Consider the following 25433-nt stretch of genomic DNA (forward strand, 5'->3'; position numbering starts at 1 on the left):
CATTTATTAACATTCATAAGATACCAGTAACTGTTGGTCAACATTAATAAAGGTCAAAAGCGTGTTTGGACTACCATAAGTCGGCCCAGGTTTTAGGTATTCATACTGGTAATCAAAGTTGAGTGGCTTTGTTACGCTTGTTAAAATCTTCAAACGAATCATTTATTGATACAAAAATATAATGCTATGATGGTAATATAAGTATTTTTTATAGAACCAGTGGTCTGTACCTCGTTTAAATACCTAACGCCAAGTCCGTGTTGTATATTAAATTGTAGAGGAGACTAGAATCTTCAACACCTGTAGTCGGAAGCCCTTGACGATTCAGCGGCCCTTATCTGCGAAAATGCAATTCTATAGGCATTGCTACTTCAGCTTAGAGAAATGATTATTGATTAGGATAAATATATGTTATGGTGGATCCATACATTGAATAGAAAACCCTATTAATAAAGATATGCATATAAAACCAACATATTTGATTCCTTAATTTCAGTTATTGGATTCATGTTATTGGCAGTTTTCATGATACTTTCTGACAATATATTAAACTTCTTGTTTTTAAACTAGACAATTCAATCGTGAAGTAAACTTTTCGTAAGATCACCGATACTGCGACTAGACCAAGTCTCTTAAGAGTCTCTTAAGAGTAGCCGGTGTTTGAAAGCAGTCCTTGTACCTGGTGTTGCGATGATAACGTTATCACATTGGAGTTTAATCTATGGTGTACACTGTAGACATAGTGATATATCGCATGTATTAATCGGAGTTACTTAAACGAACGCCGTTAAAGAATTGGCTTTTGATTTTCGTAAACTGTTTACAACATATTCGTATTATTGTCTTTTTCTATATAAACGTAAAACATAAATTTGTTGACTATCATGTCCCCATAGGTTGGTTATCAAAATCTCAACTCATATGCGACTTGTTGTTTGTTTTTATCGATGCACTAGTATATTCATGTATGACTCGTCATAATACCCATCTGTTCTATTGATCACACTTCTTGACACTGACTTGCCTATTCGAAAGTCAAAGGAAATATATGATGACTACGGTTTTTAATCTTGAGTGTTCATTTTTGCCAATTGATGTAAATGTCACTATAGCCACCACCCCCCTTTATTTCAATCGACATATTTTGATTTCTATAATCAATTTAAGTTGTAATCTCAGTTTCATCTTGAAAACTGATAAAATAAGCGTACGCTCAGGTCTGTGCTGATAATATATTTCTATTCCTCAAAAGCAGTTCAGAGTCCACTATTGGTATGAGAAGGTTATATTCGCCATTTTAACTGAAAAACGTTGTGTTGGAAATATCCCACTAAGGTAAAATTGTTCGAAGTATTTTCAGTCGTTTTCTTCGTTTCGAAATCGCTACGTATTTGATTAATTGTCCTATGCACGTACAGATAGTTCTTCATGAAAGAAAGAAAACCTTGTTCTGAAAAAAGCTCCCATGGGGCGGATACTACAAGAAAAACCAGCAATATAATTTATATAGCTGAAAAACTACTTGTAGTAACTTTAATTAAAGGAAAGTGCATTGGTCCAAGTAATTATATGAAATATATGGATTTTAACTTTGCTGCATATGTGTAGTATAATAGCGGATATTGTTGTTTACCTATATGTTTTGAATTATTATGGTTTATAATATAACAGTGCTATCCCATTTAGCGTCGTGTATAGTTAAACGAGTACAGTACACAAAACGGTATGGTTTTGCTGTGTTTTGAATTTCAGTCGTCATTCAGAAAGGAAGTTTTATTCACCAAGTTCGATTTATGTTCTTAACTATGTAATTTAAAGAGGATTCATACGGAAAAAATTAAAAAATCGAAGACCATTTGTTCGTTCTTTCGGGCCGTTAGCAGCTTCATAATGATAGTAACAGTCGTCATTCTTACCTTAGATCTTCATCACATGTACAGCGAGGAGAATGCCAAAGACACGGAATAGATGCATATCGGTGGCCTTTTTTGTCAAAATGCTGCCTCTCTTTTCATTCTTCGCTGCCTCTCTGCCATAAACATGAAAAATGGATGATTGTTATTCACAAAGCAGGTAAAAAATCTAAAATGAAAAACCGTAAACACATTTGTGCATTAAAAGAGGTGGTCCATGAGTTGAAGCATATGTCCATCTACAGGTTCAGTGGCTTCCCGTGCCAGAAAAGTGAGACGATCGAGAGGCTTTCCGTGCCACAACGAAAGCGAAAGTAGGCATTTTTTAAGTAAAATTGATGAAAATTACTATATAACGAGCATTGGACGTAAAGATTTGATCATAAAGATGATATTAATGACATTAGATATTTGACATAATACGGAAAAGCTTTGTTAAAAAGTCATCAAAGTGGCATGTATGCACGATTGTTCCACCACCATCGTCATCATTCCATCTTCGATAGAGTTTGTGATAAGTGTTTGGATCTGCGGAATACTGTTAACCTGTAGCTGGATATAAGCTTCAACTCATGGACCACCTCTTTTTTTGCACAAAATGTGTTTACGGGTTTTAATTTTAGATTTTAATACCTGTTTTGTGAATAACGATCATCCATTTTTCTTGTTTATGGCAGAGAGGCAGCGAAGAATGAACATAGAGGCAGCATTTTGACTGAAAGGCCACCGATATGCATCTACACCGTAAAATATGGTACTAAAAGTAAGGTACTTTTTATTCTCTTTATTTTTACAGCCAGAATCGACATGTATTGATACCACAGAGCATCCAACCCATAACTTACCCTTTGTTGTTAATTTAAACTGCACTTTAGTGTCATCATGTCAGACATATATTGATTCCACAGAGCATCCAAGCGCTAACTCTTTGTTGTTAATTTAAACTGCAATTTAGTGTCATCATGTGAGTTTTATTTAATAAAAAATGTCGAGGATTTTCTCTTCATCATAGAATCGAACTATAAACGCTTATTGTTATATACAGCAAACGAAGAATGGGAATGGATATATTTTATTACGTTTGGCTTGAAAATAATGACGTCATGAGTTCTATTTGAAAAAATCAACAGTGTTTTTGTTAATTGTTATTAATTAAATGTGCTTCATCTTGGTATCCAACTATTAAAATTGTTTGATGTTGCTCAAATCTACCGAAAATGAAGACTTTATTGTTGTTTCCGAGTAAAATTTCATACATCAACACATTGACTAATATGAACGCATGAAAACCTATAGGAAAAATTATATCAGGAACCTGTGTATCAAGTCGATATTAACGTAGATTTATAAAAAAAATAAATATGGGCAGTGCTCTGTGAAAAAGGGGTTTAATGCATGTGCCTAAAGTGTCGTCCCGGATTAATATTTGCAGTCCACACAGGCTAATCAGGGACGACACTTTCCGCATTTATGATATTTGTCATGTACAGAAAGTCTCTTCTTAGCAAAAATCCAGTTTAGGCGGAAAGTGTTGTCCCTGATTAGCCTTGCGGACTGCACAGGATAATCTTGGACGACATTTTAGCATATGCATTAAACCCCATTTTCACAGAGCGAGGCGCCCATGGAATATAAAGTTATTGTGTTGTTGCGATGGATTGCATCGCAAGAGTTGATTATATGAAAAAGTGGATCTATTTCAATAAAATGGACTTAAAGCATATTTCGTAAACTATTGGCCAAAATGTTCCCTTGTTTTCACTCAACGCATGGAAATACTTTTTGACTAAACTGGATTTTCGTCTAAATAAAACGAAACGTCCTTGACACGAAAAATTTCATAAAAGCGGAAAATGTGTTACATGATTAACTTGGGTCGATACTTTAAGCACATTCCTTCAGCCCGGTTTTTCAAAAGGTGCGCTCATATGATCTTTCATGGTAGCACCATGACGAAAGCTTGTGATTTTGTAATGATACACCTTCCGAGATAAGCAATACGGAGACAGGGTTAAGACAATATAGTCGTATGTTAAATTCGTGTTTCTACATTTTTTAGTTTTATGTGGAATAAAAAAACATGGCATAGCTCTCTTCAAAATATTACACAAACTTGATTAAATAACTTGAACAAGCTAATGTACAAGGGTAATTGGATTGTGAATAAAACGCATGGTAAGAAACCAATACATTAGTCAATCTCGTCATTTACACATTTACTGTGCATATAAAAGATTTGTTATTTAAGAAAGTTGCTATTCTGGAATTTTATAAGTCTTATCAATATTTGCATTATCTCCTGCTTTTGCAATGCGATAACATATCAAAACACACGTTGACAAACTTTTCACACAAAAAATTGACCATCTTTCATCCAACAAAGTATAATCACTTGTCACACTGTACAATAAATACATCGTCTTTTTATAGCAAGTCTTCATTTTCCCACATGGGACCCGTTCACATTTCCTAATCATCTAAGGTCAATAAGGACCGACCAAGCAAGCCTTCAAACATCGGGCAAATTTGGAAAATACCAGGATAATTAAAAACCGCCGTCGGTTTCGGTGTAATCGTGTGCCCACTGACTTAAGACCCATTATTATTGGATCACATGTACTGAAATGTTCAATCTGCTTATTTTCAGATGTGGAGATTATTGATTTTCGCGGTGTGTGTCTGGATGGTGGTGGGTCAGGGACCTAGCACCCCGCCACCTCCATTCAAATACGGCCAATTTTGCGCGCCCAGAAACACCACCATGCTAGCATCATATTGTAAGTAGGAGTTGTAATCGTGTTGTATGCAAGTGTCACTGTTCATACGTGCTCTATTTACAGCGTTAAACATCCGATCAGTAACGACAGAGCAACCATCACCTCTACAAAAAATAACCACACACAAACTTAACCCGTCACTACAAAATCGCTGTATGATAGACATTCAGTTGGTTGATTTGGTTTATCGACAATAAACAAAATTGATTGTTTTTATTATCAATTGTGAAACCTAAATATTGATTGACTAAATTTACCATCGGACTAGCTTTATATGGGTGGTCTTTCACAGTGCTGCCTCAGGAACCTATGGACTACAAACCCCCATTTAGAAAAAGCCGAAGTCAACTGTGAAGAACAGTTCAATGCAATTCAGTATATATTTATTCATAGGCTAAGAACACAATTTTCAATGCCTTTTATAATGAATGTAAACTTAAAATTACAATCAAATTTACTCTTGCAGCTAATTCCGACATGATACGGTCTAATAAATTACAACGAATAACGGAGCTTTAACTTTTTAAGTTCATGTCCGTGGGATGAGATATCAAATTAAAGAAAAAATCATATCCCTATTTAAGTGTTCATACTCTGAGATTGCTTTTCAGTGCAAGGCAATGGCACCGTACTGCCACCGATGCCCACGTTTCCCGATGAATTCCAAGTGCGCGTGGAAGCGAACATTATCGAAAAGAATATGACGATCGTGGGAGAGGAATTCTACGACAAGGGGAACAACCGCGCCGCCTTGAGGACGATCACTAACAACTCGGAGGACTACATGATCTTCGACTACAACAACGATCAGCTGATCTATGACGTCAGTAAGTGTGTAAGGAAACTGGTGTTTGAGACGGTGCTGTTTGAATCATGAATGCCTTTGCATGACATTGGTTTCAACCTTTTCTGACAAGGCGTAATTTGCTTAAAAAGAATGTTGGGCTTAATAATTATAGGGTTTTACACTTTTTATTTGTAACTTATGACAAAATAACAAAGCTATCCATAATTATTGGTCTTTGATTGTAGAAATAACGCGAATCAGCAAGTTCTTAAACTTGTTTAAGTTTTGTGCTTGAGAAAAAAAGAACTAAAAAACAATTTTTCAGCATACACCTGAATCGTTAACCCTTAGTCACGTTCACGCGTCTGCAGATTTAATATAGGGAACTTCGTTCATTTATACCGTGTGAGGGATATAATATGATTGATATATTTTTTATAATATTTCATTTTGGTTCTGCAAATAATATTTTTGAGCGGCTTCAGTTCACTAAAACAAATATAATTATCTCAGACGGTGTCTGCTATGCCACGGATCTGAAGTATGACGACAACCAACTGCTGTTTGGAATGCAAATGACAGGCGCTGGTATTCCCCATATCTACAACACGGCACAGACACTGCATTTTGCCGCGGCCAATGGACTGGTGGATACTTTTGTTTTGGCTATGTCATTTACATACATATTTATTGTATATTAGACAACTTCTAAAGCATGAGAACATATGCTACAAGTTACGAGCATCTTTATTATAACACCATGAAACAGGAAGTGTCGCAATAGAACATAATGAAACAGAAAGTGTCGCAATAGAACATAGGGAAACGGCAACAGCCATAAGACGATAACGTTATCAGGCACTTCGTGGTTATAGCACATTGCTTAATGAACATGTATGATCATTAAGCAGTTGTGATAAAAGAAGACCAATAAATACTATGTTCGTTTAAATACCTGCAGCTACCAAACATCTTATAGGACTAGAACAATCCCATCAAATGACAAAATATCAGAAATCAGTAATCGACAGTTTCAAACTATGATGATTGATGTTACAATATCAAGTATGCTTTTAAACTTCACATCCAGACGTACATGGGCCGTCAGGTGATCCGAGGCATCCTGTGTGATTGGTGGCGCTCGTGTATGTACTGGGACATTCTGGCCTCCAACTTTACCCTCGACTACTTCTTCACAGGTACTCGCACTATTGTCTAGTTGTTTAAAAGTTGTGATAATAAGTTGTTTGTTTAGCAATTTTTTTTTAAAGTGCCATCAATAATTGTGTGTACTGATGCTCCTTTACACATATTTTCTAAGTGCGCGCGTCATCTAATTCGTACCATACTTGTGTGTACGCACGCACGCTCAATGTCACATACTATTGATATCAATGACGTAGTAGTTCATAGTTTAAGCTCAATTGTCAACAATAGTTTGCAATCTTTCACCATCGGTAGCTTTCAATGGACGAAATTTACATGTACATTAGTTTACCGTTCATTTTCTAATATCGACAATGTTATATTATTTTTTCTTTAAAAAAAAGCAGACGTCATTGTCAGTGTTTCGTTCTCACCTGGGCATCATTTGTTACTGTGTGATAGATTGTATGTTACGTTACATGCTTTCGTTCTAACTTAGGGAATCTCCGTTCTCATTTTTGTCGTATTGACTACATCTTGACATGATCATACTAAATTAGAATTATCTTGACTATATTTGAATGTATACAAGGTTTCGTGTGTGTAACTCTTCTTAAAATGGCGGTTCCCAAATTGATTAACTACGTAAAACTTGGACGTTGGTATCAAACATTATTGTTTAAAGTAACTATAAATTATAGCAGCATATTAAAAAGAATGTAATGGTATAAGTCGCCACCACCCCAATACACAACAACAACATCAGTTTCAACAGCACATGACTCTATTAACTAATTAATCCGCATTGCATACACATAAATAAAGGCAGATTTTAAGAAGTTAACACATGAACGGTCTATGTCGATATTAGCCCAAGACACAAGTTTCACGTGGACTGAACCTGACAACGAGAACGTGGTTCCCATTCGCGCCGAGATTCAAGGGACCCAGTACATCCCCCAGATAAACGGGGCGAACTCCAAAAATTTCCACCACATATACGAATACTTCGACTTCCGCAACGCAATCTGGGCTCCCGATGACAAGTTTTGGGTAAGGCATGACTACTATTCTCATTGGATATCGCAAACGTACAATATATTAAAACGTATATGTCACATACTGGGGGAATTAAATAAATAAATATTGATATACTTTTAACACGTTCCGTTACCGTCCTTTACTTGTGGCGGTGTGGTCTTGTATATTGCTAGCGTCCAGCGTAGTGTGCTAGGGCCGGATCATAGTTTTATCTTTGAATTATCGCCCGAAAAACATAAGACATTTTATTCGTCATTTCACTCAGAATTTTACCTCTGAATATGTTGTAAGGCTCCGCAATGCTCCAAATCTGCGCCTATATTGTAGGCATTAACCGCCTTTTTTCCCGCTTGAAGCCTTCACGTGACATGCTGTGAAAAAAAAAACGATTCCAAGTTCAATTACACACAAATACCTCGTCGGCATCTGCTTAACGAGGTAGTATGCACATACATTTCATATTCCATGTTGCGGTAAACCCTTATTTCGGGCATGCAGCCGCACGGCGTGGTGTGCAGATAGCATCCATATCCCATGTTTAATAACACCGCTATACCGTTTTTGGAGCCGCGTCATAGCGTTGTGTAAACATAAAAGTATGTAACTTTAGGTCTATTTTCCTTTATACCACCATACCGCGTTTGCAGCCGCTTAATTGAGTGGTGTGCACACACAAATAGAACACATGTAAACCATGTTTCATGCCAATGACGTTGTGTGCACATAATATCCATATTACCTGTTTCACTACACCCTCATACCGTGTTTACAACCGCCTCAAGGCGTTTTGTGCACATAGCACGCATATAACATGTTCCACTACACCTTCATACCGTGCTTACAATCGCCTCAAGGCGTGGTGTGCACATAGCACGCATATTACATGTTCCACTACAACCTAATACCGTTTTTACAGCCGCCTCGAGGCGTGCAGTGCTCGGGCCGTAAGGACCCTAAGCCGGTCCCGCAGCTGACTTCACAGTATTCGTACCGGGAGGAGATCGTCGACTCCATCAATTCAGCCGTCTCCCAGGCGGATGTAAGTAGGAACAAATGGGAAACACTCTTTCTTTGTACAGTTTATATATGGCCGGTATTTTATGGAGCAATAGGTTTAATTCATTGGAAGGTCATGCCGATCATTAACTCGATCATAAGCGGATGTAAGTAAATCCGGTATGAAACCACTATTGATAAGTCCCTCTTTTAAAGAACAGTTATTAAAATTTACAGTCACTTAATTCAGGCAGTTGAATCCACAAATACAATCGCCTCTTAAACGGATGTAAGTAAAGAGCCGCATTTATTTCCTCATTATTTTGTCGAAATCTCTTCGTCAATTAAGACATTTTCGAATCGGTACCCTGGATACAATCCAGAACTTTGTGTTTTACCGGAGAAATCTCTGTCTGAGCTGATATTAAAGTCAAGATCTGTCTATAACAAGACTTATAACATTTCTAACACACCGTTCAACTCTCTCGGAACGGCCACCGAAAAAAACTTGGCGAAACCGACATTTCACAAAATAAAGTACCTCTGTCCTTTAAGATATTCATATTTTAGATAATTTTTACGATAAATGCCTCTTTTGATCATTTATTGGTGTTCTTTTTATAAATTATAGTGTTTTAAATCAAATTTTGGATACAGGTATATTTCCGGAATCGTGGTGCGAAAGTATTATAGTTCCAATATTTAATTCGTGCAGTATGGAAGAGCCGGCTAATTACAGAGGAATTTCACTGATAAATGTTATGTATAAAATTTTCTCGAGCACAATTACTGACCGTATAAATGAGTGGGCAGAGAAAAACACCATCATAGAAGAGTCACAAGCCGGGTTTAGAGCCTGGTACTCGGTTGTAGATAACCTTTTTTGTCTCCAAAGCATGATTCGAAAGTATACGTCGAAACCGGGTGGTCGATTCTACGTACTATACGTGGACTTCAAAAAGGCCTTTGATTCATTGGTTCATTTCAAGCTTTTTACCAGCTTATGTGCCACAGGTATGAACGGCAAGATCCTAATTGTCTTGCAATCGATGTACGCAAATTTACGCGCACATATCAAAGTGTCCGGAAATATCATCACGCAACCATTCTGCTGTTACATCGGTACCAGGCAGGGTGATTAAAGCTCACCGATAATATTTTCATTATATATTAATAATTTAGTAAGCTACCTACGGGAACATTGTAGACATAGAATATTCATAACACATGATATAACAGATATTTATTGTTTGATGTACGCTGATGACGTAGCTAATTGCTCGGACACAGCATATAATCTTTAATTACATTTTAACGCTGTTACAAAATTTTGTGATGATACTGGTATGCAGATTAACCTGAAGAAAAAAAACGAAATCATAGTCTTCCGTAGTGGTGGTCCTTTACGCAATTATGAAGCGTGGTTTCTAAATGGTCAAAAGGTTAAAGTTGTTTCAGTCTATAAATATATGGGTCTGTTATTTACCCCAAAGCTATCGTGGACAGCTGCTAAATCCAAGTTGGTGACACAAGCACGCAAAGCATTCTTCTCTATCAAACAGTTTCAAGTTCCCTTTGGTTATTTTACCCATAGTGACATTTTTAAACTTTTTGAAACTATGGTTGTGCCCATACTCACATTTAGGGCCGAAATATGGGGATATGAATACTGTAATAAAATTGAAAGATCACAAATCGAATTTTGCAAATATTTCCTAGGCGTCGGCTCGACGGTTAATAACAGCGTGGTCTTAGGGGAATGTGGTCGATTATCACTTTGTTGTGTGTATTATCTGAAATGCATAAAATACTGGTGTCCGTTACTACAAATGCCTAACCATAAATATCCAGTAAATTGTTACAAAATGCTGAAGTCATTAGACGATATTGGAAGGAAAAATTGGGCAACATTTGTGAAGGAACTCTTATTAAATACGGTTTTGGTTTTGTTTGGGTTTCCCAGGACGTAGGCGATATGAATATATTTTTACAATATTTTAAACAGCGCATACAAGACTGTAAAACCCAAGACTGGCACAATGAGATTAATGCATCTCCACGCTGCGACACTTACAAACAGTTTAAGTCAATTTTAACGCCGGATAAATATTTAACAATAGATATACCCTATAAGTCACGTCGCGCATTTGCACGTTTTAGGTGTTCTAATCATAAATTGAACATTGAACTTGGCAGGCATTTTACGTACAGCGCGAAAACCGAACATGCTTATTTTGTTTAACAAGATTTGACGTACATGTATTGGAGAACGAATTTCATGCGTTCTTTGAGTGTCCCCAGTACACTGATATACGAACAAGTTATTTGTATAATTGGTATAATGGTCAAAGAAACGAATTTAATATCCTAATGAGCAGCACTGATATTTGTGTTATTAAACAATTAGCATTCTATGTTACGAAATTAATGAATGTCATTGGGAATATAAATTTACATTGATAACAAACTTTGTTATGTAATAATTTTCGTTGTACTTTGTTACGTAAATGTTTTTGTTATATAATAGTTTCATTGAAAGACTCTACTTTTGTCACAAAATGCAGAAAAATGATATTTTTGAGTCTCTCATATATGAATGATGGAGATATATATGTGTATGCACTGGTATCACGGATTTATGTAACATTTTGAAAATGTGTATTTGTTAAAACAACAGTGTACAAAAAAACAATAACAACATTTTTACAAGGTTGCATTTTATCATTATGAAATTGTAAATGAATGCTGTATTTTTGGCCGGAGGCCTTTATTTACATGATACCTAATAAATCTTGAAATCTTGCATCTATATTCAATTCCTTTCATTAAAATGTTTTTGTTAAAAAAAGCCTTTTTCATAGGGTTTAGACATATACCAATTAGAGGTTTTTCGAATATAAAAATGGGATTTCGTTCTATCAAATAAAATTGAACGAAAATCAGCACACTTAGCGAAATCAATTTTGAAAACCCCATGCAGAAAATGGGAAAAAAACATATGAAAACACGAAAAATCCCATCGGAAAACGAAACATTCCACGAGAATATGCAAAAATTATATGGGAAGACCACCTTTCGTCATTAATAGCATATTGCATAATTCATTTGTCAAGCAAAACTTATTAATTATTAATAAAAAAAAAGTTTTATCGCAACTCGATTAGGCAGATGTTACAGAAAAAGGGGTACATAAGTTTGCGAAATTTCGGGTTCGGAAAATTGTACCGGATGCCGATATTAATAGAATTGTTTTTCGCGGTGCGCCAGAACGGTGTTGGAATAATGATAATCAAAGGATTCTGAAAATGGTGTAAACTCGGATCAGCTCTGAAGTCGGTGTTATTTTAAGACGGGTAAAGATACTATACTACCACGAGCAATTCAAAACTAAATACATTTAATAAAACCCTTGAAAAGAAAACAAATATCAGAATTTAGTATATATATTAAAAGTATTGTATACATCTCGTTTTGCAGATTTATTACGACTTCTCGTACCAGCTGGTCAGGTTCGACTACCGACCGAGTAGCGCTGGGTACCCGTATTACACGACGAACCCCGTCACTGAGATACACGATTATAACACTGGTAAGATCGACTTATGTTCGCGTGTATGGTTCGACTAGCCCTCAAACCGATTTAAACCACATACAAACTTAACATTGACCATTCCAAGGCGGCGAACTTAGTATTATCATGATATGTTTATATAGTCGGTATGCTTATAAAATAAAATTTCTCTCCTGATACAGTCCTGGAAGTTTTAGTGTTTGCTATATTAACACTTAAAAGTCTGGTAGAGAGACAGATAGGTGTTTTAAATCATTCGTATGAATCAAACGATATATGTCTTATTTAAATGAGTATGTTCATTCTGCCAATCGCGGTCTTTTGAACAAAAAGCTAAATATGTAAACATAATTATGGTTAAATGGCTTTTAGGGGTTGCATCAAATGGTTTACTATTGTTTAAGTTTTTAGAAAAGACACATTATTATTTATGATATAATAAAATGGATGCTTTTTAATTTACTAATATAAGGTAAAATTGTTAGATCGTATGTATGCTCATATTTAACTCCCTTTCAACACTAAACCCACGATACAAAAGAATTTTATTTAAATGAAATACAACATTTCAGGTATCGCCTACGCTATCGACAAGACTCAGGGCAATTGCTCTATGATTCCCATTCAGAACGCAAGTTTTGACGCCTCCGTCAACGTCACCGGCACCTCAAGCGGATTCTACATCCGCATGAAGTCACCATCCCAGCTCTTCTACCTTGACAACACGACTTATTCGTATGAAGGACAGGTAAAAAGCAATACAGCAAACACAAGTTTAACATATATTCCCCATATATTTGAAATTTGACCTTGATGGATGACCTTGACATTGACCTTTCACCACTCAAAATTTGCAGCTTCATGAGAAATACATGCATGCCAAATATCAAGTAACTATCTTCAATATTGCAAAAGTTATGGCTAATGTTAAAGTTTGACGCAAACAAACCAACAAACACACAAACAGACAAGGCAAAAACAATATTTCGCCCAGTATTGAATGGGGAACATAAAAATAGTTCCAGTTTAAATGTATGAATAATTCCGTAGAGTCCAGAATTTTTTTTGTAATATTGAATACCACTAAGGTTTGCCTTAAAGGGTTAGGGTTAGGTTGGATCCGGATGAATCTGTTCTCACAATTTATAAGGTATCCAAAATAGACACGACCGAATAATTCACTTCATAGTAAAAAACCTGGTACGTCACAAGTGAGAAACATGACAAGAACAACACCTCTCAATTTATGTTATTTAATCGAAATTACATATGTCCACACACATTCATGTAACCATAACAACTTTAATTTTCAATCACATTTAAAAAAACATACCTTAATCTTAATGCGTATTCTTAATTTATGTGAGTTCATAAAAAGCAATCAATCTTACTTCCGATGATCGAAAATGGCTCGCAAAAACATACTTTACTTTTGCAGCGCGGTTAGTGAATTCGCCTCTTTATTCAAGCAGTCTTTTACGCTATACCTAAGCTTAGCTTGTGTTCCGGTCTGTATTGTTGTTTCACTAAGCTATCTGTTTGGGTTTAAGCCATTTATGCCTAGCGTTAAGAAAAAGGCCGTTGCAAACAGCGTAGACCCAGATGAGACGCCGCATCATGCGGCGTCTCATCAGTATCTGCGATGTTTGCTTTAAGAAATTTCTGAAGGAAATATTCTAAATATAGAAATAAATATATATAATCCCTAATTTTGGAAATAAATTGATCCAATTATTGATCCAGTTTAGAAGGATGGGAGAGTCCAATAGGCTTAAATTTGTTAATATACTCAAGCATACGAAGATCGGTTAGTCGCTCTACGTTCTATACTATTTGCCTTTGATTACATTTTCGTTTTCATTTTCGCGTTTCAGCGCACTGTACGAGGAATGCTTTGTGACGTGTATATCTCCAAGCGGACGGACTTCACACTTCCCTATATCCCCTGGAATTTCACGTCGACATTCGAATTCTACTTCCTGTCTGTAAGTTGTAAGGAACGGCGATATAAACGTTTAATAATGTTGATATTTAAATTGAGATTATACTTATTGTGTATACACCAAACATAAAAAATAATTGAAATAATAATAATTTGATTATGCTCTTTTCACGCTAAGAGTAGTCGTGCTCTAAAGGATTAATTGATATTACTTCAAAATCACGAATCCATCTAAATAAATCCACCTTACATTCATTATATTGCTTCTTACTTCAGAATTCTTGGACTCAACAGAACAATATTGGTAAAACCGCGATCCTTCAGAACACACCCGTACAGCTGGTCATATCGACACCTGATAGCGTGAGTTGGAACACATACACGTAATTTAACTATTTCAGTGCTGGAACCGAATTTTGAAGGCCTTTGCAAACTGTTTGCTATTCTGATAGTATTCTTTTAAAAAATCGAAGAAAATGCTAAAATTTTAGAAATTCAGCAGACGACATTTTAGCAGACGACAAATTTCCCAGCATGCAAAGGATTAAAAAGACTCTTTTAGGCTTTGTCTCGAGCAGCTTAAATTCTTCCAGGAATATTGTAATGGATTAATGTCCCTGCAATCTTATTCACCATCGTATTATTATCTATTGATAAGAGCCTTGCAAGTTAAAATATCAATTTTTCAATATTCACAAGCTAATTGCATGTTCATATATTGAAATTCACCAGTGTAGTGCAAGTTAAAATCTCCATTCGTAAATATATACTAACGAATAGCAAGTTTTAATATCCATTCAAAGATAATAAATAGTGCATTGCAAGGTTAAATATCAATTCAAATATATTTACCAGCCCATTGCAAGTGTAACTGTCCGTTCATAACATAACCAGTGAAACCATTCTCTTTTTTTTACAAAACAACACAAATTAATTTCTGGTTCAAATGCACGTTAGTTTTGAAAATATAAATGTTATTTATTTGCTCAAACTTCATATGATTTCGTGAAGGAAATGATATCGTTGAATAACGCGCAATATTTGACATGGTTTCAGGTAGCTTACCAGGCAACGTACAACATCTACAACTGGGTGCCAGAAGACCCCTCCTTCAACAGGTTTGACGTCACCAGCTGCTATGACACCAACTCACAACAATCCTTCATCTTGGAGTGGCCAGGTAAGCAACTGCGTAGAAATGATAGAACAATTTATTGATTTAACCCATTTATGCCTAGCGTCTAGAAAAAAGGCCTTGGCAAACAGCGTAGACCCAGATGAGACGCCGCATGATGCGGCGTCTCATCAGGTCTGCGCTGTTTGCTTAAAGGAATTTCTGTAGAAATATTCTGAATATATAAATAAATATAATAGACATCCCTAATTTTGGAAATAAATTGATCCAATTTTAAAGGATGGGAGAGCCCACTAGTCATAAATGGGTTAAATGCGATGGTCGTCGAATCCCCCGTATTAAAACGAAGGTAAATAATTCTCCCAAAATGAACTTGTTTAGACAGATTGCAGTCTGCGCTTTCCTGGGGTGGTATTCCAGAAACATCTTAAGTCATTTCTCAAATAATTTCACTTAAGTTCAAAATTTAAATGTTTTATATTTATTTATTAAATAAGGAAATACATATTTTTTTTGTATTTCTAAAATAACATAGGTATAATGATGTTATTTAAATGTATATCTTGATGCAAATCTATTGCAATATGAAATGAAACACTTCAGAAAATTTCCGAATTTAAGGATAAGAATAAAATTTAACGTAAGATGCTTCTGGAATACCACCCCTGACATTCGCATTTCTCGAAAAAATTTCTTGATTGTTTTTAATAGTAGCTACATACTGGGAAGAACTGAACATAGATATCTATATTATCATTACCATATTACTACTATGTAACGGTAGACATTAAAGTACGTTAAATTTACCATAAAAGCTCGTTATATTGAGATCGTATGCTATATGTATAGACAATATTAATCTAATTTGCACCTTATTAAACAATGTGAGATGGAACAAGCTACGGTGCACGCTACTGGAATGAAGATACAATAATACAAAAGTAAGAATATGTTTAATTCATTAACACTGTTTTGTAACCACATTTTATGACATTTTTGCAGGAAGCTGGGACTCGAGTATTGCCCAGTATCAGAACCAGTTTGTGCGCGCGGTGACACAGACGATCGTGCGATTGGCGCACGTGAACCCAATCCGCGTGCAGAAGCCAACTTTCAAGTTTGACCCTACAAATATCTACTTTGTAGCTACGCTGCTTGACGCGCCACCACCCATGGGTAAACAATAATATTGTCCACTGCGATAATTAATGAAATAACGAATTGGGAGGCGGAAAACTACAACGGGCGAGGCATGGTATGGTATTGCGCAAGGGGGGGGGGGGGGGGTTAGAGGGTTAGGGTAAGGGTCAGGGTTAGTGTTAGGGGTCGGGTTAGGGTTTGGGTTAGCCTGAACCCAACCTAACCCTAACCCGACCCCTAACCCTAACCCTTACCCTGACCCTTTTTTGGGGTTATCACCCCTGACCATGCCTCGCCCGTTGTAGTTTTCCGCCTCCCTAACGAATTGCGATAGTTAATGAAATTACGAATAAACATATACAACGCCCTTGGGTTAAATAAACTATGCTTGTCTACTGCGATGTTTTATAAACACTTGTAGACAATTGAATTGCCGTTGCGTGAACAAATAAAATTGTCTTCAGCGATGACTAAAACTACACAAAGAGGTGTACATACACCATGTAGGAAACGGAAACCTATTTTGTAAGTTGTTATCAGTTGCAGTCTTAGACACACGTATATGTTGAACATTTTTATGTAAGATTATTTTAGTGTATTCATATCATATAATTCAGCAATATCGGTACGAATTGCATTATTATTGAGAGATTAATGTCACTCGAAATTAAATCACCGGGCATCCAAAAGCAATACACGAATGTACAACAGTCATTAACTTTGCGTGCACAAATTTAATATACAAGCCCGTAGCAAAGTCAATGGGCATTTTTATCAATAGTCACGTTGTGTCTACTAATGTTGTTTTATGTTTATGACAAAGCGGAAAGTGTCGTCCCATATAAGCCTGTGTGGACTGCACAGGCTAATCTGGGACGACACTTTACGCACATGCATTTTGTCCGATTTTCACAGAACAAGACACATTTGATGAAACGACTTCAGAATACGCATCTTATTGTTTGTATATTCAGCTTATTTCACCAAGATGTCCAACTCGTACCAACAGACGACCAACGACGCAACGCTCTCCGTTACAAGTCCTGACGACTGTGCGCGCGCATGTAACACCGGAAGTAATCTCACCGGAAGCTGCATGAGTTTCGACTTCTGCCTCAGCAACAGCGTCTGCGCGCTGAGCACGACCCACGCACAGAAGGGTCAAATCGTCGGAACGGCCACGTGTGACCACTATGACCGTAACTATTTGAGTCGCGTTCTGAGAAAACTGGGCATAATGCATGTGCGTAAAGTGTCGTCCCAGATAAGCCTGTGCAGTCCGCACAGGCTAATCTGGGACGACACTTTCCGGCTCAGTTGTATTTTTGCTCAGAAGAGACTTCATTTAAACGAAAAAAATCAAAAAAGCGGAAAGTGTCGTCCCTGATTAGCCTGTGCGGACTACACAGGCTAATCTGGGACGACACTTTACGCACATGCATTATGCCCAGTTTTTTTCAGAACTCGACTCATTTTATTGTGATTGATACCGTTACGTGTTCCTTTATGCTATTTAATTGCACCGCTAGTTGGTTGAAATAAAACCGTAAACATGTCTTGAAAGTATGCCGGTTTTTGTCTAAAAAAATACCGAAAGCGAGTCAATAAGGCTTTGAAAGGTAAATTAAACATTTAGTTTTTAAAGAACACCAATCGTTGTTAAATAACGCCTATCGTTTTTCAATAATGTCATTTTTATTTGATACACACATTTATCTTTTTAATATAAAAACACCGTTACTGTAATTTGTTTTTAAAAACTCCGCTTTTTTTACTAATAAAACCGGTTGTTAACTAACACCATGCGTATTTTTGTTCAAGAACTCCGTTCGTTTTCCTCAATATCACAGTTCGTTTTTCAACAACACAATGATTTTTTTTGTTTCATAACACCTTGAGTTTTTGAAATTAAACTCGTTATACATTTTTTTAACCTGATGCTTTTTTGTTATATCGTGAATTAAAAAATAAATAAATGTATAAAAATCTGATTGATTTTTCTTGAATTGTTAATAGAACCATGATTTTTTATTCAACATTTCTTTAAGTTTTTCCATTTCACCGTTTGGTTATGTTCAATTTTAACAGCACCGCGAGGTTTCTTCATCAATACTGTTAGCGTTTTGTAAATTACACCAACAGTTTTTCTATAAACCGTAAACGTTTCAATTACCTTGTATTTAATCCCGAATGGGCTTGATTGAGGTTTAAACCAACTTATGTAAGGTTACAAACACCATGGGGGTAATCACGTGATAGTCAAAATGTCGACGTCTATGTCGAGACATGTATTTTTCGCCGTTTTATAGCCTTCATTACTTGAATTAATTTTTTAATGCCGCTCACTTTTCAGCTACATCCGCAAGAAAGTTAATAGCGTTAATTTCGTATTATTATTCGCTCTATATCTCGACTTTATTCGCTACAATATTTTTTAGAAATGGCCTAGCTAGAAAATTCGCAGCGAGTTAAGTCGAGATATGCAGCGAATTTTAATACAAAATGAAAGCTAGTTTCTTTGTTAGTGAAATGGCTGTAAAGTGAGCGTCATTTAAAAATTAAACCGAAGTAATAGAGGGTATAAAACGGCTAAAAATTGTCTGTCTCGGCATGGACGTCCCGATCTTGTCTACACCTAGCAGTGAAGATCTGATTACACAAATTCACATGTTCACCGTGAGTTTTTTTTATAACAACGCGATTTCTTTTTTAATAACCAATAACACCGGACGTTTTTTTTTAAATCCCATTCCGTTTTAATATTACATGCACACATGGTACATGAATATTCCAAAATTGATAGGGACTTTAAGATTACCTTAGTTTGAATCACAATTCATGGTCCAGTTGATTTAATACAGTTATAGATGTAAGACATGTAACTTTGCGAAGTGAGTATGACAGTATCACCGTGAGTATTTCAAACACCGTTTGTTTGTGAATACAATTGTTAGTTTATTTTATAATAACGTAAGTGTTTTAAAAAGACCATTTAGATTATTAGAAATTTTTTTGCGACATTTTCAAAATAATTATTATTGAACCAAAGATTGAATGTGTTCGTCTCGTTTACAATAAAAACGATTTGTTACTTCAAACGCGTTGCTTATAAACTGATATACACGTATACGTTTAATGATTATCAGTAGAATATTTTAATATTCTTCTGAGAGACATAAATTTCTATGAAGATTGTGTAACATCAAAATTAGAATTTAACGATTAATATGATCTATCACATTACATACATGTATCGCCTGCATTTAACGCATGCGCATAGCAATTTTCAAACGACGCATATTACGAATTTGCGTTTAAATATATTGTGTCCTATTTTTAAAAATCTTTTTGCATCGTAAAATATAGATTTTTAATGAAATAGTGTACCTAACTGTAGCTGTGAGAATGACTTACAAGAAACTTTGATAAAATCAGTAGAAAGGTTCAACTTCCTCCATCAATAAATCAATTAAATCACAGCAAACATATGCTCAATAAAAACTGTACATTAAGATAATGCAGTATCATGTGCTGAATAAATGTAGCCCTAAATACGTCTACACTTTGCCCAGGTACGGTTGACTACCAGAGCTTGAAATTTCCCTCGGATAAGGTATGGACATCCCCGAATAAATGTTTGTCTATATACTTTCCTCTAGGTACTGTTGACTACCGGAGCTTGAAATTTCCCCGGGATAAGGTATGGGCCGCTCTGAATAAATGTTTATCTATAAACTTTCCCCTAGGTACGGTTGACTATCAGAGCTTGAGCATTCCTCTGGCTAAAGTATGGACCACCCTGAAGAACTCCGTGCTGATCGGGGACTTCCAGTTCTCACTGCCCATCAACGGACAGGTGAGACTCTCATCTGCCTTGCCCGTGGAAAACAGAAGATCAATATTTGCACAGGGTGACTTGTATTGGCATTAAGATGCCAAGATGATCAAAGAATTTATTTTATCCTATTACCAGATGAAAATCGATAGTATAACAACGATCGTAAAAACTTTAGCTTTATACTATCGCTATTTTTAGATCAGATGTATGGTTTTTCCAAAATTGGAGAATACGTTTTTGTCAACTACGAAGAGATAAAATAAAACAATGCGATATTTTACAATTATTTATGGAAAAAGGGAGGAAATAATAGGATAAATAGAATATTATGTGAGTTTTTGATAAAGATCAAGTTTATCATGCTCGGCTCGAATCATGTTAGCGCTCGGCAAGCCTCGCGCTACATCGGTTCTAAGCCTCGCATGATAAACTTGATCTTTTTCCAATACTCACATAATGTTCTCTATTTAAACATAATGTCTATGATAGCGAAACATATCCATTTATGTTTAACTGTTTGTGGACAAATTTGTTGCAAGGTTTCATCTTCACTATCCGATAATGATAGGGTTACAGTAGCTTTTTGATGCTATTCACTTATTGAAAGCGTTGTGTTCACCTTTTAGAATGTGCAATTCACCGCCGGAGCAATAGACAACAATGTGATACAAAATGCGCAACGACAATTGTCATCGCGTATGTATAACTTTTTATAGCTAGTTTATTTTAGATATATATTGATAGTTTGTTTCCTTAGATGTAGTATGACTTAACGTGAAAGCGGGAAACTGTTTATCAGCACATTTACTAGGACAACTACCAACATTATTTGCAATAAAAATTACGATACTTGCTTTCAGGTATATAAAACCTATAAGTCGTCGCTTACTATTTTAGATTATATTCTTGCAAATGTAGTGCATTTTTTAAGTCTTGAATTAACCAACTTCAGCCCTCGCTTAAATTCATAAATTGTATGTACGGGTTATTTAAATGTTTAGTCGGTTAATGTTAGTATTTTCTAAAAACAACACATCAGCGCTTATCTTTTTTAATTATTTGAATACACATGTAGCGTCCGTTTATTTTGACGTTGTTGCCCAGCAATATATCAGTTGGTGCTTCTCGTTCATATTTCAAACTATGCTTATCGCATTACACCTGCACTTCCTCCACCAGAGGCGCTCATGGACCAGTTCGTGCAACAGATCAACAAAGACATTCCCGGTTATGACGATCTCATCATCACTGGCGTTGCCATTGACGACTGCGCGACTGGATGTCTGTCGCAACAGAGCTGGGTGTGCAACTCGTTCTCCTACTGCTTTGACACCGGGTACTGCATCCTTTCGAAGCTACATCCGGACGCCCGACCATCTGCCGTCGTTAACAAGCCGCTTTGTGATCTCTATTCAAGTATGTCTTGCCCTGATCTGCATTCATACATAGATTGTAAGGGTTTTTATTCCCATTTACTAAGAACAATATATACTAATGCATTGTATTATCGAATAAGCTATGCTCGATAACTGATAAATCATGTGTGTTTTAGGTGAGTGTTATTTGCTCGACACATATTATAAGGGTGTAAGCAATATTACTCTATACAAAAACAATGATTAAATCGACTGAATTCGATGTTGTGTTGGTGAATTTGTTCAATATGTACAATATCTCTCGTAAGATAAGAAGCAACACTGTGTAACACATACATAAAAAACAAGCTGCGCTGATTTTGCATTAATCGGTGTACAAACGAGGAACATAGCACACAGTTTTTCAACCTATGCCATTTTTACAAGAGAAGTACACTGTGGACTATCAGCTAGTGCAAGGCAAGACGGTCCTATCGAGCACAGACACGATCTACCAGAACATATACAGCGCCGACCAGTGCGGCCAGCTGTGCAGTAACTACAACGGCTTTAACTGCAAGTCCTTCGACTACTGCGACGGCATCTCGACCTGCTTCCTCGGCAAGACCCACTACTTTGACGTGCCCCAGAGCGACGTGCAGGACTCTCCCATGTGTGACCACTACTCCAGTAAGTACACGAGTCTCGTGGTCTGGGAAAATAGACTTAATGCATGTACATACATGGAGAGGTTTCGTCCAAGTTTTGCCTGTGTAATCCGCACAGGCTAATCGGGACGACACTTTTCAGCTTTTATGGAATTTTTCGTTTAAAAGAGGTAATAAGAAAATCCAGTAGAGTCGGACAGTGTTTTCCTCGATAAGCCCTTGCGGACTGCACATGCTAATCTTGGACGGCATTCTACGTACATTCACAAAGCCCAGTTTCCCAGACAATGACTGCACTGTGTGTTCTACATTGATACAGGTGTATGTGTTCAAATTGCAACCACTGACAATTGATTATCATGATTAGTTTTCAAACGCTTATAGATTTTACTATTCTTGGTAAATTGTTAATTGTGTTAACTCGGCACAAAGCATTAGTTATACACGTTTAAGTTTATTTAAGTAAAGAAAAACATATAATCTCTACACTTTTGGTGCATTGAACTTTGCCGATGTCGTACCCATTCTGAGCCCATGTTAGGTGAAGTTTTTAAATCGTATATTTAGACAATTGACGAGTAACAATGAGAAAGTTAACCGATTTCATTTTTTCTGTAGTTATGGCAACATTTACACTATTTCTAAAATGATTTTAGTAGTGTACATGTATATAGTAATGCTGAGACCTTACACCCTCCTCACATTCTGAAGCTGTTCTTATTGTCCATTCTCATTGAAGTTAGTCTCCGTGAATGTATATTCTTATTAACGTCTGTACATTTCATTCAATTTTTACGTATTTAAAATCCTCTGAAACAATCTACATAATGGCCCATTTTCAGTGAAGTCGTATACGTCCATGTATATAATTACTTCGAACTTGTGTTTATGAATATTATTTGTTTGCTCCATAATCTCTATCGTGACCATTGCATATAATAAGGGAAGTACATATGTGTATATATTCTATATCTCGCTCGCTGTACATTATTTAGGGAAGTACATCTCGGACTTCAAGCAGACGAGCCGTCAGAAGCTCCTGAACCAGGCGAACCGCATCATCCAGAACATTCCTGTGGACCAATGCGCCAAGCTTTGCGTGGAGCAGGAGGGCGCAAGTTGCGCCAGCTTCGGTTACTGCGGCAACACATCGGAGTGCCGCCTCAGCACGGCTTCCATGCGCAACGTTGGCCAGGTGTCTTCTGAGCCAAACCTGTATTGCGATATCTACAACAGTGAGTGATTAACTGTTAGTTTAGCGAAAACAGTTGTAACGCGGTGACTTAACAACACTGGAGTCTTCAGTTCGAGTACTTGTCACAACCTATCGTACTGAATATTCCCTCTTTTGAGATTTTAAGTCAAAGTCAAAGTGCTGTGTACGTGTGTTTTTTTACACCGTGTACCATACTCGTGCTTATCACCACCATAACTAATAGTATCATCATCATAATCAATTTATCATCTATCAGTATAACCGTAGTGATTGCTGTTAGCGTCGTTATGTTGTTTTTTTGCAGCAGTGGCTTCGTTTATGATCATCGTAGGCGTCGAGATTATCTTTCATACTTTTAATACAAATCCATGTAAACAACATTAACAATTCGTTGCAGACTGTATTGACACATTCTATGCAATGAAATTTTAGGACAGTCGTTCCCTGATGGAACGCCGTATATCAACAACCCGCAGAAATACTTTGGTTCACAACAGTCAACCGGGTACAGCGGAGGTACGTACAGTATAGTCGGTTACTTGTATTTGTTTTAAAAGAAAGAATACTGATTGACTCTGTAAGTGCACTTATTTGCAAACGCGCAGAAAGCATTAATTTCTTTTGAATTTTTCTATTATATTCCTATTTTCATGTTTTTTTCCATCTTTTCATGGTTCAACGTCCGCTTCCAGTCCATATGTAATTTATTGATAGTAACTATATCTGAACGGAGGACAATACAGCACCATAAGTGAATAGAATTCCGCTTTAACTAAATAGCTTGTGATGGCATGTATGATTTAAAAAATCACCACATGATTCTTTTTATGTAAGAGTGATGGCCAATAATCCGAGTCCTCGCGTAATGCACCAAATGGTGGGGAATATCTTTAAAAACTTCGAAACAAACGTTCTCGTTTCATACCACGTGAATAGAACTTTACTACGTTATTTCTACTTTAAGGTTCGATGGCGGGTCTGGCGTTCGGTATGATCATACTGGGCATTGTTATAGCGATCGGTGTATTCTTCGGCTTCCAGAAATTCAAGGGTACTCCCAACGACGGTATGAGTGTGCATTTTGTCAAGAACGAAAGCGAATCCTAGGGCTAAGTGATATCACTAGAACGACAGTGCGTGTTTGCTCACCAGTGGAAAATGATTGAATGTTGCTGAACAAACCATGAACGTTTTTGGTAGTTTAAGTTCGAGACATTTGTTGTATGCTGCAAACGTTCGCAATTAACTTCATGTGAAGATTGATCAGTGTGCATCATTATTAGTAATTGTGTCTGTCAGCATTATATTTTTCATTATTATATAATATATTTATGTAATTATCAATGTATAACTCAAACTATGTAGCGAAGCTTTTCCACTAAAACTGTAATATCGTACAAACATATCAAGGCCAGATAACTTAAGTGAGATTTAAGACTGTTGGGGTTGTCGTCTTTCGATCGAGCGTGCTACCTTGCGTTGTTCCTAGGTGCTCTGTATGATCATATCTTCACAAATAATAATTTGCTTATTTTCAAGTGTGTCAAAAAATTAGATCCTATTTATCATATTATAAATCTTATTCTTCGCATTTCATACAAGGATTGTATCCAATTGCGACGAAAACACAAACTGTAACACACACGCAAATCAGATTCATCTAATAAGTGAGAAAAATATTATTTGCAATAAATATATTTTGTAAAATGTTATAATAATTTTAATGTCAGAACTTAGTTCCGATATTATAGACTTTAATTGGAAAGATAGCAAACTATCGCATGTTTAATGTGCAATGCAAGTGTGTGATAATTACCATTTAAAGTATACCTATTGAACAAATATATAAACAAATAACATTTTAATGTTAACTTTGTCTGATGGTATAAAATAAAATGATACGTGCAA

General features: G+C 36.3%; 1 protein-coding gene across 2 annotated transcripts; it reads left to right on the top strand.

The window, feature by feature from the left end:
• The first annotated feature begins 1191 nt into the window (after positions 1–1191).
• LOC127861585 (uncharacterized) lies at positions 1192–25433 on the top strand. Of its 2 annotated transcripts, XM_052400193.1 has the most exons (22): positions 1192–1335; positions 2591–2676; positions 4561–4690; positions 5302–5517; positions 5991–6124; positions 6568–6676; positions 7495–7676; positions 8581–8703; positions 12138–12249; positions 12804–12979; positions 14106–14216; positions 14450–14536; positions 15230–15353; positions 16311–16484; positions 17423–17647; positions 20195–20304; positions 20913–20982; positions 21466–21702; positions 22089–22331; positions 23305–23544; positions 23958–24041; positions 24490–25433. In XM_052400193.1, the coding sequence occupies exons 2-22, from the start codon at positions 2665–2667 to the stop codon at positions 24630–24632; spliced, it is 3042 nt and encodes a 1013-aa protein (XP_052256153.1). In that variant the 5' UTR covers positions 1192–1335; positions 2591–2664; the 3' UTR covers positions 24633–25433. The 2 variants fall into 2 exon arrangements, with proteins under 2 accessions (XP_052256153.1, XP_052256154.1); XM_052400194.1 differs by lacking the exon at positions 2591–2676.

This window comes from Dreissena polymorpha, chromosome 16, assembly GCF_020536995.1.
Source record: "Dreissena polymorpha isolate Duluth1 chromosome 16, UMN_Dpol_1.0, whole genome shotgun sequence".
Classification (NCBI taxonomy): Eukaryota; Metazoa; Mollusca; class Bivalvia; order Myida; family Dreissenidae; genus Dreissena; species Dreissena polymorpha.